Below are 17,193 nucleotides of genomic sequence, written 5' to 3'. Positions count from 1 at the left end.
TCCAGCACCGAACAGCGGGGCTTCCCAAACTGTGGGGCGGAGGAGCTGCCCAAGCCGAGCCCCCCGCGGCCGAGGCTGGACGTCTGCGGGCGTGGCGGGCTGGGTGGCTCTTCGCCTCTGGGGTCCGAACTGGGGATGGAGGCCCAGGCGCTGGCTTTCCCCTCCGGCTGTGGGTGGGAAGCCTGCCGCTCTAGGCGGCTCCCCACGTCCGGGTCCTCCACTGTGGCACTGACGGCCCAGGTTGGCCTGCTCCCCACGTGACCCTCCTGGGCTTCCCCGGCTAACTCCAGGCTGCTGCGCCTCCTTAGACTCTCGGGGATGTTCTGCAGAGATGAGAAGGCAGACTTGGTCTTGACCAGGTGGCTCGACAGGCTCTGGCCGAGGCCTCCTCTCTCCAGCCTCTGCCAGAGGTTGGCATTGTGGTCCTCCTGGACGCCCCCCTCCCAGGGCTCCGCAAGCCTGGGAGATCTCTGGCCTTCGCTTGCTCGCCAGGCCTGAGCCGGGGGGGATCTGAGGCCATGGTGACCGCAACGTGGCTTGTTGCCACAGGCGCTCTTGCCCTCGGTGGAATGCAGGCCGTTGCCTTGTGGAGGTGAAGGATGTCCCTGCAAGGAGACGTCCTCCTCATTCTCAGGCACTGAAGAAAAACGGACTTTGGAGGAGATGCACTTGGCTGTGGTTTCTGCTCTCCTCTCCACGGGGGACAGGGAGTTGTGCTCCAGGGGCTGGTAGAAGGCAAACCCAGGCCTGCTAGACCCGTTTTGGTTCCCATTCTCATCAAAGGTAGTCATCTTGTTGCAGGCCCCCCGAGGAGCTCTGTACCCGCTCTCCTTAGCCAGTGCAGGATAGAGCGCACCGTTGCTACTCACAGTTGGCTGGGGCACCTGGGCAAAGTGTGGCTCCATGGACGGTACAGGGTAGATGCCCGTCGGCAGTAGAGGTTGGCCGGGCTGGGCCTTCTGGGTATAACTGTGCTTGGGCTTCACCGGAGGGCTGGTCTCTGGACTCTTCTCCAGCACAGTGTGCAGCTGATCCTCTACAAACGGAGATTTCAGGGAGCCTAAAGAGTTCATCTGAGGCCGGCAGAACCGTTTCTGATCAAGGCTAGACCAGGAGCTGGGCCGCTCGCGGTGTCGGAAGGCTGCATAACTGTCACTGCGAGCTGGAGGCAGGGGTGCACCCACTTTAGGAGGCAGGTTATCAGTGGCAGTCTCCAGGGAAGCGGGGCACTGCTGGCTCCAGGATGGGGGTGGTGCGCCCTTGCCTCGAGGAGCACTGTACCATCTATCATAGCCTTGACCATCAGCTGATGCTCGGGCCTCCCGACCTTGAAGTAGGGCTGAAGAGTTCACCTCGTACTCGGCGGAGACGCCCCTCCTGGTATCATAGACTGTCTTGACGTAGCGAATGTCTGCCTGCCTCATCCCTTCAAGGAGGCCACCTCGAGCACAAGCAGTGTCCATGGAGCCCGCACGCTCTCGGCCAGAAGTGCCAGGGGGTGGATACTCCAGGATGCTGGAACTTGTGGAGAAAGAGCTATAAGCTGAGTCTCTCTTGTTGTGGAAGTGGCTGAGCTGGTCGATGCTGCCAGTGGACTTGGCAGGGGAAAGATGGCAGGGTGGGTATGTTCCACTGGGCTCCAGGCTCTCTGTGCTCCCCTGGGAGCTGCACGGGTCCGGACTCTGCCTTAGGTAAGCATGGTCATAGCTGGAGAGGTCACTTGTAGAGGAGCTGGAAGAAAGGGAGACAAAGCATCAGCACCGCCGAGCTGTTGCTAGTTAACAGGCTTACAGGCACAAGGCAGCTTATAAATGTACTCTTGTGCAAGATGTTAGGGTTTTGGAAGGGTGGATAAAAAGGGCCATATTTGGGCCTTGCTTAGCCTGTATGTTATCACTAGGAGGAACTGCCCAATACTCTAACCTGTGTGCCTTCAATTAATTACCCAGGCTCAAGAGGAGAGAAAGGCGGGTCACAGAGGAAGCCACATAGCCTTTGGGTTCAGGCAGCACGTTGATGTGATCTGCTACATGCTGGAAATGACATTCTGTGTCTGCCAAGAAACGAGAGAGGTGGGAGAAGAGAGGAGAGAGGAAGAGGATTGAGATTGAACTTTTGTGTTCATTAGGGCTGTTTGTGGGAAGAGAAAAGCTTAGTAAGAGAACAGGCACGTGAACGGGTGAGGGAGCCAGTGTGTGCACATGTATATGTTTTTAGTTAATATCTTTCCTTTTTATGGAATTGAAGGCACACCCTGGCAATCTTCCTGGAATCTCAGCTGTACTAGAGACAATTTGTTTGTGGTGAAAAAGCTAAACACAAAGCTGAATGAGAGAAATACAGAGAGAGAAGTCAGAGTCAGGAAAAGCTCATGAGAGCAAGAGGGAAGGAGAGGGAAGCTTCATCAAAAGTCTCAGTCGCTGGAGACTTGCGGAAGTGGGATTCCATCACCCAGGGATGACCTCCCAGAGTCCCAGCAAAGCCTCCTTGTAGACTGAGGAGGGTGACACCTTCTCATTTGCAAGAGCCTCCAGGTGATTTTCAGACCCTGGCTGGAGAAGGGGGAAAGGTGCCTCAAAACAAAATTACTCATAATTAGCTTTAATTGTAAAGTCAAAATATACTTCAAAAAAACCCCTTAAAACTCAACAACAAGAAAACAAACAACCTGATTACATAATATGCCAAAGACATCAAAGAAGATGTACAGATGGTGAATAATGAAAGGATCATTATCAAAAGGCATTACATCATTGCAAATTAAAATGAGATTACCACTATGCACTTAGCAGAACAGCCAAAATTCAGAACACTGACAACATCAAATGCTGGCGAGGATGTGGAGCATCAGGAATGCACACTCACTGCTGGTGGAAATGCAGGATGGCACAGCCATTCTCATTTTATTTTTTAACTTTTTTTTTGAGACAGGGTTTTGCTCTGTCATCCAGGCTGAAGTGCAGTGGTGCGACTGTAGCTCACTGCAGCCTTCAATACCTGGGTGCAAATGATCCTCCTACTTAAACTAGTAGCTAGAACTACAGGCAGGCACCAACACACCTAGCTAATTGGAAAAAAAAGTTGCAGAGATGGGGACTCACTATGTTGCCCAGGTTGCTCTCGAGGTCCTGACCTCAAGCAATCCTCAGCCTTCCAAAGCAGTGGGGTTACAGGTGTGAGCCACTGTGTCCACCCAGCACAGCCACTTTTAAAAGACAGTTTGACCGTTTCTTACAAAACTAAACATACTCTTACCATATGATCCAGCAGTCACACTCCTTGGTATTTATCCCAAGGAACTGAAAACTTGTATCTACACAAAAACCTGCACATGGATGTTTATAGCAGCTTTATTCATATGAAAACAAGATGTCCTGTAGTCGGTAAACTGTGATACAGACAGTGGAATATTGTTCAGCAATAAAACAAAACAAAACAAAAAAAGAGCTATCAAGCCATAGAAAGACATGGAGGAAACTAAAATGTATATTACTAAGTAAAAGAAGCTAATCTGAAAAATGTTACATATTACATGATTCTAACTGTATAGTATTCTGGAAAAGGCAAAACTATAGAGATAATAAAAAGACCAGTGAGGTCAAGCGTGATGGCTCACACCTGTAATCCCAGCACTTGGGAGGTGGAAGAAGGACGATTGCTTGAGCCCAAGAGTTTGAGACCAGCGTGGGCAACACAGCAAGACCTCGTCTCTACAAAAAAATAAAAATAAAAAAAATTGGGTGGGTGTGGTGGCACATGCCTGTAGTCCCAGCTACTCGAGAAGCTGAGGTGGAAGGATCACCTGAGCCCAGGAGGTCAAGGCTGCGGTGAGCTGTGATCATGCCATTGTACTCCAGCTTGGTTCACAGGGTGAGACCACGACTCAAACAAACAAAAGGGTTACCAGGTCTTGGGGGTATGAAAGGATGAATAGTGGAGCACAGAAGATTTTTAGGGCAGTGAAATCATTCTGTATGCCACTATAATTTTGGATACCTTTCATAAATTTGTCCAGATCCACTGACTATACAACACCAACAGTGAACCCTGTGTAAACTACTCTGGGTGATCATGACGTGTCAACCCAGTTTCATCAGTTGTAACAAACACACTACTCTGGTGGGCGGATGTTGTCAATGGGGGACATTGTGCACCTGTGGAAGACAGGGAGTATATGGGAAATATCTGCATCTTCTCTCCAGTTTCACTGTGAACCTAACACTGCTCTAAAAAATAAGTCTCTCTATAGATGTGGAGGCTATATTGGAAGGAGTAAATGGCTTAAAGATCAAATAGCAATCTCCATATTTCAAACATTTGTGTCTTGGTGTTCCCTAAAGAAGGGTAAATTACTAAGAGTTCTTGCCTAAGATTTTCCATTTTAAAATGAATAGTCATTTAAGCACTATTAAAATTCATGAAGCTGTTATTTTTCTATATCTCACATAAGTAAATGTGGTATCTTATTGGCCAAGTATGTGATAATTCTTTATGGTTGGGATATCTCCAGAGAATATGTTAAGCGACTAGAAGGACCATATTCTGAGTCAAAACTTGTGCTGGAAGTTAAGGAAAAGAAGACTATGTTTTCAGCAACTCACCTTAAGTATGTAATTTTTTCTCTATCAGAGAAAGTCAACCTGTTGAATGGGGCATCTTACTTTGGGAAGGACAGGTATAATTTCAAGGGTGAAAGGAAGGAAACAGCTCCTGAGCCAGCCAGATAAGGGAAATCAGACTTGGCACTCAATGGCATGCCATATGTCACAGCCAGATTTAACACTCCTCCCAATTTCTCGCTTCCCCTCTAACTAAAGAGGTTTTATTAAAAAATCACTAGACAACCTAGCTGAGGATAATCCCCTATGACTCACTGTGCTTCCATTTCAGAGCTAATACTTCCAGGGGACATTAACCCCATAAAGGCTGTTTTTACTCACCAATTCTACGCAGGTTTTTAGCAGTCTTTCATTGAAAGGATAAATCAAATCTAACTTAGGAACACACACACACAAATCAAAGTGAATAAACTGATGGCTAACTGACACACTACTGATTTGGGAAATGTCTTTCTTAACATCTTTCAAAACATAGTGTCTAGAAATATGAAATCCCCGATATACATACATATCTCTAGCCAGACCAGAGCAGTGTTCCTTCCTGTAGCAAATCTCAGGTAAAAACATCATGTGAGGCCTCTGTCAGCTGCCCTCCCTCCTGCCAGGGGAAGGAGGGGAGGACAACCCTGTCCCTCCAGAGTTCCCATTCCCGGGCAGCCTGGGGAAATACAGGCCCTGCTATCACCCTCTAGGAGCAAGTTCTTCCACCATTGTCTGGAAAGACTCATTTTGGTTACTTCTGACACTCCTGCTTCCAAGTTGGCATTTTTAATGATGAGGGAGAACAACTCTGGAATGAAGGTCTTGGTCCTGCAACAGTGCGAGCCCACACAGGCAGCCCTGCTGTCAGGAAGTGTGCACCCAGAGGCACCAGAGCCCTTGGGCCACTTCTCACCCTCACCTCTACCATCGCCCTCCTTTATGCTCCCTGTACTCCAGCATAACGGCCTCCTGGCTGTCACTCAAACCCACGAATCATCCTCCTACCTCAGGGCCTCTGTCCTTGGGCTCCCACCACCTGAAAAGTGCTCCTCCCCCCACTTTTTTTTTTTTTGAGTTGGAGTCTCACTCTGTTGCCCAGGCTGGAGTGCTGTGGCACACTCACGGCCACCCCAGTGTTGACCTGCTGGACTCTGGCGATCCTTCTGCCTCAGCCTTCCAAGCTGGAACTACAGGCATGTGCTACCATGCCCGACTAATTTTTGATTTATTGTAGAGATGAGGTCTCGCCAGTTTGCCCAGGCTAGTCTCAAACCTGCGGGCTCAGGCAATCCACTAGCCTCGGCCTCTCAAAGTGCTAGGATTATGGCTGAGCCACCGAGCCTGGCTGCTTCCTCTGGCTCCCTCCCTCCTTTATTTAGAGCGGACTTCCTGGAACTAACTGCAGGGCATCGTTTCTCTCCTTAACCCAGCTACTATGCTTTACTTTCTTCATAGTACTCAACACAACTTGACACACATTATAGCCCTGTGGTCATATAAAAGAGACTTCAGCCATACCTACCATGTTTAAAGAAATTAAGTGCATGTAAAGTTTGTCAATTCTGTGGTAGATACGTGTACTTTTATAATATTGCTCTACTTTGTATACTTAAAATATTTTTAAAATACTTAAAATATAGTAAGGAGCCCAAAATAAGTGTATGAAACATCTCCTATGTAGACTCACACAGAACATTCATTCCCTAAATAATTCAATATGTTTAGAAAGTAGTGAGCTAAAAAAGTTAAGCAATTTTATTTATTACAAGCCTTTACCGAGTCTTTATTAAACAATTGCTCATATGTTGTTCTAAAAGGGAAATATACTAAGCAATGTTTTCTAAACTTACTTGACTCTAGAAACTTCTTTCCAAAGATTCATTATAATAATGGATAATTTTTCCATGGGACACATTTTGGGAAATGAGCATTGCAGGGTGTGGACTTTTAGGCCTCGTTTCCATTGTACTCCCAGTGCCTGGAGAGCACCTGAGACATCGTGGGAACTCAGACAGATCTGCTGAACAAATGAATCACCTAGTGAGTATTGGTACTTCAATATTTGGATATCTCAGCCTCTTGCTAGGGGGTGGACTACAGGAGTTCAGGTCTTGTCTAAAGCACTTCAGTACTTCAAAACCATTGTGTGAGATTTCCACAGGGCAGCAAAAATAGAGTGACAAGGGTCTGACAGGAAGCAGTTGAAATAAAGCCTCAGTGAAATTCCAAATCCAACCCAGCATAAAGACATCTTCAGCCTCTATCCTCCCCTCTGCTCACTCGAGGCCCTCATCCTCCTGTCCCCTCAGGCTCTGTTCCTTAATGGGAAACAGATCCATACACGGAGGACTGAGATGGGCTTTCAGCATTCAACTAAGACTGTCGGGTGTACCATCCAATTGACTTGGCACCTAGACCACTAGGTACTACTGTGCTCCTCAGAAACACACCTGGAGTGCCTCTCCCTTGCAGTGCTTGAATCAGGCCCCGTGAACAGAACTCAGAGTGGGGGGCAGTACTCTGCAGAGTTGCCAGCCTAAGGCACAGAGCGAGCAGATCACAGGATGATTTGACTGGGTCAGAAGAGATTACACACGTCTGTGGCATTCTGGGAACCTGAGCTTTCTCCTTTTGTCCCCACACTGTACCTTTATGTGGACAATGACTGCGTGGAGAGGAACTATTTGGAAGCTTGAATCAGGTCAGAGTGGTCAACACAGGACAAGGGTGGGTCTATCTAAACCCCTCTGGAGGCTGGAGTGGGGAGGAGGAGGGGAGGTGGAGAAGCGCAGCCTTCAGAAAGCTATACTTTCTCATGCTGACCGTACTATTCCCGAGGCCTGGGGCAGCTCACCACAATTACTGTAAGCAGTGATTCTCAGCAGATTGCAGGTGTTTTATTTCTGCCATAAGGCCAGCATATACTTTAGGTCACAGCATGATTTCAGGTTTAGGGGTTCATAAGAAGGTTAGGCTTTAGGAGTTTCCAGAGGCTCCACTGTTTAGGGGTACTCTATTAATATACACCTGCATTCATATGTGTGTGCTGGTTTATGCCATTCACCTTCAATTTCATTACCAGGTTTCAAGGCTTCAGTTTGATTATTATACTTAGTTGTCACTTACTGAGTGCTTACTGTATACCAGGAACTGCACATTATTTTATTTAATCCTCACAACTATCTAATGACATAGGTGCTATTAATTTCATTGTACAGAAAAGAAAGCTAAGATCAAAGAGGCTAAATGATTTGCTCAAGTTCACAAAGTAGGTGGTAAACTTAGGTCTGACTTGCCTGTGCTTAGTGGCTCACACCTGTAATCTCAGCACTTGGGGAGGCTGAAGTGGGAGGATTGCTTGAGCCCAGGAGTTCAAGACCAACCTGGGCAAAATAGAAAGAACTTGTCTCTACAAAAAAATAAAAATATTAGCTGGGTGTTGTGGTGCAGGCCTATAGTCCCATTGACTTGAGAGGCTGAGGCATAAGTAATGCCTAAGACCAGGAGGTTGAGGCTGTGATGAGCTGTGATTGTGCCACAGCACTCAAGCCTGGGTGAGAGTGACACCCTGACTCAAAAACAAAAACAAACAAACAAACAAACAAAACTCCACCTAGGCCTGACTTAAAAGCTTAAGTATGCCGGGCTCAGTGGCTCAGCCTGTAATCCCGCACCTTGGGAGGCTGAGATGAGCAGATTGCCTGAGTCCGTGGGTTTGAGACCCGCCTGGGCAACTTGGCAAGACCTCATCTCTACAATAAATCAAAAATTAGCCAGGTGTGGTAGCGCATGCCTGTAGTTCCAGCTACTTGGAAGGCTGAGGCGGAAGGATCGCTGGAGCCCAGCAGGTTGAAGCTGCGGTGGCTGGGAGCGGCCACTGCACTCCAGTCTGGGCAACAAAGTGAGACTCCAACTCAAAAAAAAAAAAGCTTAAGTACCACACCACTATGCTATTTTTCCTTCAAGCTGTTAGGACTACTCACATCTTACTTCTGAATGCTTTCAAAACTTCCAGGCCTATAAAGCCTTTGTCATGGGGGGGCGTAGGCTAGGAAACCTGCTTTATAAAGACAGATGGCTCACGTAGTGAGATGAAATCCTTTCAGAGTGATTGGGAGAGGAATGTCTGTAACAAGGTAGGTAACCAGGAGCCTACCCTAGTGTGTTGAGGGTGGTTTGTCCAGTTCAAGTCCAGGAGCCATGTCCACAGTGAGAGGGCTAGGATTTGGCCTTTGACTTGGGGCTCTGATTGCATCCTGGCCAAATGGTAGTCACCATCTGTTACGTAGTCCTTCCAGAAGCAGCCCACCTCCCCCTCCTCCCCAACAGAAACACACACACACACACACACACACACACACACACACACACACACACACACACAGCATTGGCATCTCATTTGTATGAAAAAGCTAAGGGACCCTAAGCTCCATGAATAACATTACTTAGACAAAAACAGATACAGTTTGTTTTTTGGGTCAGAATCTCACTCTGACATCCAGGCTGGAGTGTAGTGGCATGATCACGGTTCACCGAAGCCTCCACCTCCTAGGCTCAGGCAATCCTTCTGCATCAGCCTTCCAAGTTGCTGGGACTAAAGGTACACACCACCACATCTTGCTAACTTTTTAATTTAATTTTTTTTTGTAAAGATGAGGTCTCACTATGTTGCCCAGGCTGGTCTTGAACTCCTGAGTCCAAGAAATCCTCCCACCTCATTCTCCCAAAGTGCTGGGATTACAGGTGTGAGCCACTGCACTAAAGCAGAAAGGAAAATTAAGCACTGAAGGAAGAAGAATCTCAATTTTTCTAATAGGTGTTGTAATATGTAATGAAAAAATCTGACCAAGAAAGGATAAATATAAATACCTCACATCTCAAATGGCTAGTCAATGCTCAGAATAACTCTGGTCTTCAAGTCAGTCCAGCACAGGATGTGAAGATGACTCTTACACACATCAGACATTTCAAGAGGGTAAGGAAAACAGTGGAGACAGACCTAATATTTGGGGCATCAGAATGTGTTCTCAAACAGAGAAGAAAATGTTCTTTTCTGGGAACATGACATTAGAAAGAAACCCTCGGTCTCGGCTGTGGCCACTTACCTGGAATGGTAGCTTTGGTGCCAAGGAGGACCAATCGTGCCCTGAGATATCTGCATCATGCTGGCATCCAGTGAGTTCTCCCCAGATTTGCTTGTATGCCACGAGTGAGGTCGGGCTGCAGGCTCACTGCGCCTGAGGAGACACAGGAGGGAGCCCCCACATTAGCATTCTCAGCTGAGACTTCTCACTCATGTGGCAGAATTTGGACACAGTGACAGCTATATCCTTAGAGTGAGAAGCAACTAAATAGAAGCGGGAAAGACTTGACTGCTTATTTCCCCAACCAATCACTGCCTTTCTCTGCTTAACTAATTTTTTACCATTTAAATTTCAGGCTTGCATAGAAATGCTGCAAACTTAGTGTAAAGAATTCCCACGTAACTGTCACCTGGACTTCCTATACATTACCCTTTTAAAGTTTATTAATGCAAAGGACATGGAGCTACCTTGGTCCTTTTTGGCCTCTATCCATATATTAAAATGGGAGCAACAATTCCTTCCTTCCCACTTCCCAAGGGACTTTGTGTGTGTACAAAGCTTTTTGGGAATTTTAAAGTCCTCTGTCATACCCTGATGCTAGATAAATGAAGCTATTATTTTAACTTTCTTGGCAAGAACTGCATAAAAATTAGCAGTCACCTCAATGCGGACACTGCTCTAAGCTACGTGGTCTAGAGAACAAAATGCTCTCCAAAATAGTTTCTCATTTTTCAAGTCAATGACTTCAACGCTTAAACATCCCACCCTCACAACACAAAGAATTGGCAAAGCCAAAGGGAATGTGTGAATGTCCTAGACTGCAAAACTGAAGAATGGCCTGGTAAGGAGGGCCACACTACTATAGAAGGTCAGTAGGAAAGAGCTGCTCTGCCTTATTTTTGGCAAAAGAGTGAGGTGATCTATCAGGCATTTCATGCTGAAAACACTTGAACTGTGAGACTGTAGGGAGACTTTCCTGCAGTTTAGAAACACTTCTCTGGGACTTAGGAATCAACTTTGGGATGGTGAAGATAAAGCTGTCACAATATATTGCTCCAACTAATTCTACTTGATCTTGGGGCTAAAAACCTACCTATCCCTTTTCTATGAAAAAGTAAATTAGCTCCTATATTATAAATGAAAAATGATTCCCCTGAAGCCAATAAAATTTTATGTATGAAGACATCAGAATAATACTAGACCAAGTGTCAAGAGTCTTGGGTTCTTGCTTTAACTGTGTTATTAACTTGCTATATGACTGTAAGTTATTCCCTTCTCTAAGCCTTTGCTCAGCTAAAAAGTGAAGAGATTAATCAAAGAAGCTGGATTAACCTATTTTAACCTGAAATAACTTTTAAAATGTATAAGAGAGACATTGAAGGGCTTTCCAAAATGGATGAAGTTTTCCAAATAACACATATATTTGGACTCCCTAAAGAGAGACAATGATAGGAAAATGGTCATGTGAGAAGCAGGGACACACGTGCAGGTGTACAAGATTTTTTTACAGTCAGTCAACAAATATTTATTGAATTGATCCTAGTCAGGTAGACTAATGCTTGGGTTGCTAGATAGGCCAGGAAAAGTGAGAAAAATAAGATCTCTCTTGAGATGGAGAGAGGCTAGAATGTGGCTAAAGGTGTTAGTTCTGAGATAAGACAAACCTGGGTTCTAATCTAGTTTTTAAACCAGAGGCTACCCATTTTATATTTTGGGATTTTAGGAAAATTCCCTAACTACCCTGAGTTTCCTCCTCTGTTAAAGTCTGATTATAACAGAACTATTTAGGGTTTTTATGAGATTAAAAATGAGATAACATGCCTGGCAAACAATAAGAGCTCAATAAATGTATTATTGTCAACAGTCATTCATTATTAATGAATTGATGAGGAGTAGCGAAGCTCAGGAGACAAGCCTGTCAGAGACCCCTAGAAGGAAGGATGGTCAGTAATGGAGTCAGAACAGAGCAGGGTGGACTCAGAGCTCCCCAGTGAAGCACCGAGTCAGTAATTAGAACAGAGGTTAGTCTGAGACTGTGGCCACAGCATACTGGACCTGACCACAGTGATGAGGCAGAGAACTGCCAGGGCAGTGGCTGTGGCTGAAATCAGGGGAGGAAACATGGGCCAAAATACAGCACGCCCACCTAGAAATGACAAGAGAACTAAAGAGACAGCAGTGCAGCCAGGCTAAGGAGGTGGTGCAGGAAGCAAAACCAAGAGATGAACAGCAGAAGCCAGTATGTGACAACTGTCTCCTGTCCCCGCACCTCCTAATCCTCATGGTATGGCCCATGTAACCTCTACACGGTTAGGCTCAGCACTGTCCCAAAGCTGGACTGACCCTCTTCTCAGCGGGCAGGTAGAAAGCTCGAGGGTCCAGGGCTCAGCATTCCTGCTGCTGGTCCCACCCTCACCGCGGACTTCCAACTCCCAGAGACTAGGCTGTTACCCCTTAGCCAGTTTCTCATCTTGGCTGCCCCCATAACCTCACACGGATTTAGATTCCTGGTTTATGACCTCGTCCCCTCCTGTGATTAGAAATCCTACCTAGTGCTCTAAGCCCCTCGGGGGCTGGCCCAAATCACACTGCAAGCAGGTCTGGGAGTAAGGGTTTAAACTCAGTTACATATGACTTCAAATATTCGACAAATGTTACTGGCTAATTATACAGCAAAAGCCCAGCCTTCAGTGAGAAAAAGTGTCTTTTGTATGAGGTTCCTGGAGGTGAGATAGAAGCATTTCATATACACGTCGGGCCCAAAATACATTAGGAGACAGAACAGTCATCTTCCTGCCACATGTTCCCACTCTGGTAAAGGCATGATCAAGACCCCTCTAGGTAGCAGAATGTTAGTCCGGGAATTCAGTATGGGCCTTGAGGAGCCCACAGATGCTGGGAAGAGTGACCTCAGTCAGCGTCATGGTAACACTGAGGGTGGCTCTTTAGTGGCTTCATCACAACTGTATCTGTCCTTGTCGAGCTAAAAAGACGTGCTGAAAAGCTTTTCCCACCCAAGGGAAACAGGCCCTGATAAATTCCACAGGCGCTACAGAAAGAAGATCCCTTTTCCTGTCAAGGAGATGAGGTGTGAGATTATGTTTACTGATAACTTTGGGAGTTCCAGAGAAGCCCTCTGGTTTGAAATCCGGAAGAACAATACAGCTGCCCAGACATAATACCAGAAGGCACACCTCATTTGTGAAGGATCAGACACCTTGCTGAAAGTTCTGAATCAGACTTTTGAAATATAAAGAGAGACTGTGCATAGAACAATAAAGAGAAGGCAGATGGAGTTCTTTTACCAAGGTCATGTGAAGAAAGTTTCTCTTTGTGCTCTGAAGATAATAGCAAGACTTGCTTTTAAATGTAAGCTATCCAGACCTTTTCTCAGTTTCCTTCCCATTCATTCAGGGACATTTTAAGAGATTTTCTATATGTCAGTCACTATGCTAGCTAGCACTGGGAATACAAAGAGGAATAAAGTACCATCAGACCCCTAAAATTCACAGTACAGAAGAGAAGGCCAAGTAGACCACCCTAGCACATTGGGAAGGTTTTCACAATAGAGCCCTGTCCACGGTGCACGTGTGTCAATATCAGTGCTGAGTCAGGTCAAGGCTTCAGTTCTAACTAAGCCATGAAAAATTTTCCAGATGGGAGGGAAGGGGGAAAGGAAGCGAGGAGCATCCAGGTAGAAGGAATAGCATGACAAAGCATGACATGGGGAATAACCCAACCCAGGCAACACTGAGCAGCTGGGAGAAGATGATAGAGATGGTGGGGGAAGAGCGCCGCAGAAGGTGAAGAAGAATGAGGGTGGGATGGTAAAAGGCCCCCCTCTGTGCCACACAGGGAAGGTCTGGACAGTGCCTGTGGCACTGGAAGCCCGAGAACCTTAGATAGGGAAAGGCATGCTCCACACTGAGTTTCAGGAGGATGCTGCCAATAACAAGGAAAGTAAATCAGAGAGGGTTGAGTTTGGAGAGTACTATACCAGCCGGGATGAGAGATGGTGAGATCCGGGCACTAAGGTGGTGGCATGAACCTGCAGAGAAGACAGAGCTTAAAGCTGCTGAGGAGGCAGAGTCCCTATCTCAGCCACCACTTGGATGCAGGCGGTAAGGAAGAGCATGCAGTCTAGGGGGAAGGAGGGCCTTCCTGCTTTTATCTTGAACTACAGTGGTAAAGAGCTACCTGATGGAGGAGATGAGGTGAGGAGAGGGAGGAGGGAAACAGCAGGACTCTGATTCCCCCATTCCAGGGTGTGCAGATGGGAGGGGCCTGTGGGCCTGGGTTTGAACCCTTACTCCAGACTTACTGGCTATGGGGACTTGACACAGATGCGTGAGGAGGGACCCCCAAAAATCTAGAATTATCGGTTGGGCGGTGGGCCCCCTGTAGCACACTTAGAATTTGTTTCGCAAGATCAAATGATCAACCAAAGAGTTCACTGTATAACCTATTGAAAAGCAAAGTATTTTAAAAATAGCCTCCCATTTTGAAAATATAATTTATTGTATCTTGAGATAACCAAAAAAGTCAAACAGCTGTTTGCTGATTTTTTAAATGATGCAAAAAATTTAATAAGCATTCCTAAAGAGCACAGCATGCTTTTACATTTTGGGATCGCTTTGATCCTTAGGAAGATAAGGAAATATTTTTCTAAAGTACATCACATTATAAACATATCAGTAAGAGTCAGAAGATGATTTAATTTTAAAACTCAGCAAGCTAAGTTTTTGTGTGTGGGTGTAATTCAAACAAAGCCCTTTTGTTGCATTCCTAATCACAAACAAGGAAGCTTAACTGCGTGGGATGGGTAGGCTGATGAAACTGGAATTAGCAAGTGACACAATGTCCTTAGATGATTTTGCCCTAACAGAGATTTGGGAACATAAAACATGTTTCTGAGAAACCTACAATAAGCAGTTTAGGTATGTCAAGCTGTGTTTGCTGGTCACCTACTATGTGCCCTCTACTTGCTAAATCGGGATATCTATGATCTTGTTGGGGAGGCCTATGTACAAGAAAAACTATTAAAATCAGAGTATTATTAATTCACTCAAAACATATTTGAGTGCCTACTGAGTGCCAAGCACCATTCTAGGCGCTTGGCGAGAATGTTCTCATTTAACCTTTATGTTATCTTTATGACACAGGACTATTAATGAGGAAAATGAGATACATAGGAGGGAATAAACAGTGTGTCCACAGTCACAGAAGCAGGGAGTAACACAGCTGCCTCTAAACTCAGGCATCTGTCTCCAGAGCCTGTGCCTAATTTCCAAGCAATGAGTGCTGTGCAATGAGGTAGGGGGCAGAGGAGGAGAGGCAACAAGTAAGCAGTAAGCAAAGAAAACAAGGCATTTTGTGGTTATGAGGGCCCTGAAAGAAATAAATGGGGTCATGTGAGAGTGTGCTGGAAAGTCCCTGCTGAGGTCAGGATAGCCTCTTTTAGAGAGTGATATTTGAACCAAGACCTCAATGATGGAAAATCATCAACTGCGAAGAGTGGGGAGGAAGTATTTAGCACAGAAGGAACAAGGAATGCAAAGTCCTAAAGGGGAATGAGTGTGGGGTTTCCAAAGAACACAACAGAGCCAGAGCCTCATGAGTGAAGAGCAGATGGTAAGAAACTCAGATCCTGGTGGGCCTCCCAGGCTTTAGAGGCATTTTGGGTATTACCAAAAGTGCCTGTGGATGGGGTCTGAAGTTAGCCCAAAGGTTTGGTAACAGAGTGGGACTCAAGATGACCTTGAAGGATTCGTGTATTTGAATAAATGGTGACAACCATAACTTAGAAAATAAAAAATTCTAAGAGCTAGAGCTAATTTTTTTGTTATTGAGCAGTTATGACTGAGACTTTGCATGGGTTCTTCTGGGTGCACTAACATTGTAAAACCATGCCAGATATCAACTGGATATGAGTCCCATGGACAAGAATTCAAAATAGACTACTAGCACCACAAAATAAAATTCATCAGTCTTCTTATTCTATGTACTTACCCATCTACCCATCCATCCACCATTTTAGTGCACAATACTATAATAAAGACAAAGTCTACCATAATAAGCTCTAGTACAACCCCCCTCAAAGGAAAAGAAAGAAAAGACAATAATACATTAATATATACTGCAAATTCTGTCTATTAAGTTGACATTTCAAGGGTTTGAATCGAGGGTCTTTATTAATATACTTACTGAACACTATGTGCTTAGGTGGGAATACAGCATTGTTTTTTAAGGCTCTTTTGTGTGTTACTGCTATTTTTTTCTCTTGTTTTTCCTCATCTATTTTTTAAATTATAAAACATTACAAACATTTATAAAATTATTCAGATTAATGAAATACCCATGTACTCATAGCCAAAATTTATACCCGTCTTAAGATTTCCCTGATATTTACATCTGATATTCCCCCACCCCTCCCATTTTTCTTGCCTCTACAGCTAATCACTGTAATCTCTTATGTTTTCTTTTGAGTCTAGGGTCTCACTCTATAGCCCAGGCTGGGGTGCAGTGGCATGATCATGGCTCACTGCAGCCTCTACTTCCTGGGCTCAGGTAATCCCTCTGCCTCAGCCTCCCAAGTAGCTGGGACTACAGGCGTGCACCACGATGTCTGTCTAATTTTTTAAGTTTTTTGTAGAGATGAGGTCTTGCTGTGTTTCCTAGGCTGATCTCAAACTCCTGGACTCAAGCAATCCTCTCGCCTTGCCCTTCCAAAGTGCTGGATTTACAAGCATAAGCCATTGCACCTGGTCTAATTTCTTATGTATCTTTTCCAGTGCTCTGTTATGGAAATACAAGCAAACACGGGCATAAAATCTCATGTTGCCCTTCTTCCAAAAGGAACTCTATGCAGTACTCTGCACCTTGTTTTTTGTGCTCAGCAATACACATGGATATTATTCTATATTAGTACTCACAGAGTGTCCTCGTACCCTTATTCCCTTTTAGCTCGTTAGTAGTCCCTTGTGTGCATTTATAATATTGATTTAACCGGACCCTTTTTATAGACTCTTTTTCATTTCCAGCCTTTTGCTATTACAAATAATGCTGCAGTGAATAACCGTGTCCACATTCTATTTTCTGTGTTATGTTGACATGGCTGCAGAAATTCCTGGGAGTGGAATTACTGGCCAAAGGGTAAATGCACATGCAATTTTGATAATTATTGTTAAACTGCCCCTTACATTTTAAAAAGGAAACTAACTCAATATGAACAATTAAATGTCACTTTACAAGTAATTTTGAGGAAGATGATGTCATCTTTAGTATAGAAGAATATATGATTCATATTTGAACAACAGTGCCTTCTTAGGCATTTTCTGTTTACAGGAAAATTATAGGCCCCAAATACTGATGATAAAAACTACAGAAATTAAGCTGGGCTCAGTGGCTCAGTCTGTAATCCCACGCCTTTGGGAGGCTGAGGTAAGTGAATTGCCTGAGCCCGTGGGTTCGAGACCCGCCTGGGCAGCAAGACCTCATCCCTACAATAA

At 45.2% G+C, this 17,193-nt stretch overlaps 1 protein-coding gene across 1 annotated transcript in view; it reads right to left on the bottom strand.

Moving 5' to 3' along the window:
* SHROOM3 (shroom family member 3) overlaps nt 1-17,193 on the bottom strand; it is a 69,246-nt gene that overhangs the window by 40,407 nt on the left and 11,646 nt on the right. Inside the window, exons 2-3 of the mRNA XM_008055648.2 lie at nt 9,707-9,838; nt 9-1,731 (exon numbers count right to left, since the gene is read on the bottom strand). Of these exons, the coding sequence (XP_008053839.1) occupies nt 9-1,731; nt 9,707-9,765 (1,782 nt within the window). The 5' untranslated portion in view covers nt 9,766-9,838. The remainder of the gene's footprint in view (nt 1-8; nt 1,732-9,706; nt 9,839-17,193) is intronic.

Source organism: Carlito syrichta, unplaced genomic scaffold (genome assembly GCF_000164805.1).
Source record: "Carlito syrichta isolate Samal-C Ts95f unplaced genomic scaffold, Tarsius_syrichta-2.0.1 Scaffold82255, whole genome shotgun sequence".
NCBI classification, from domain to species: domain Eukaryota; kingdom Metazoa; phylum Chordata; class Mammalia; order Primates; family Tarsiidae; genus Carlito; species Carlito syrichta.
This window is presented reverse-complemented; position numbering and strand designations above follow the sequence as displayed.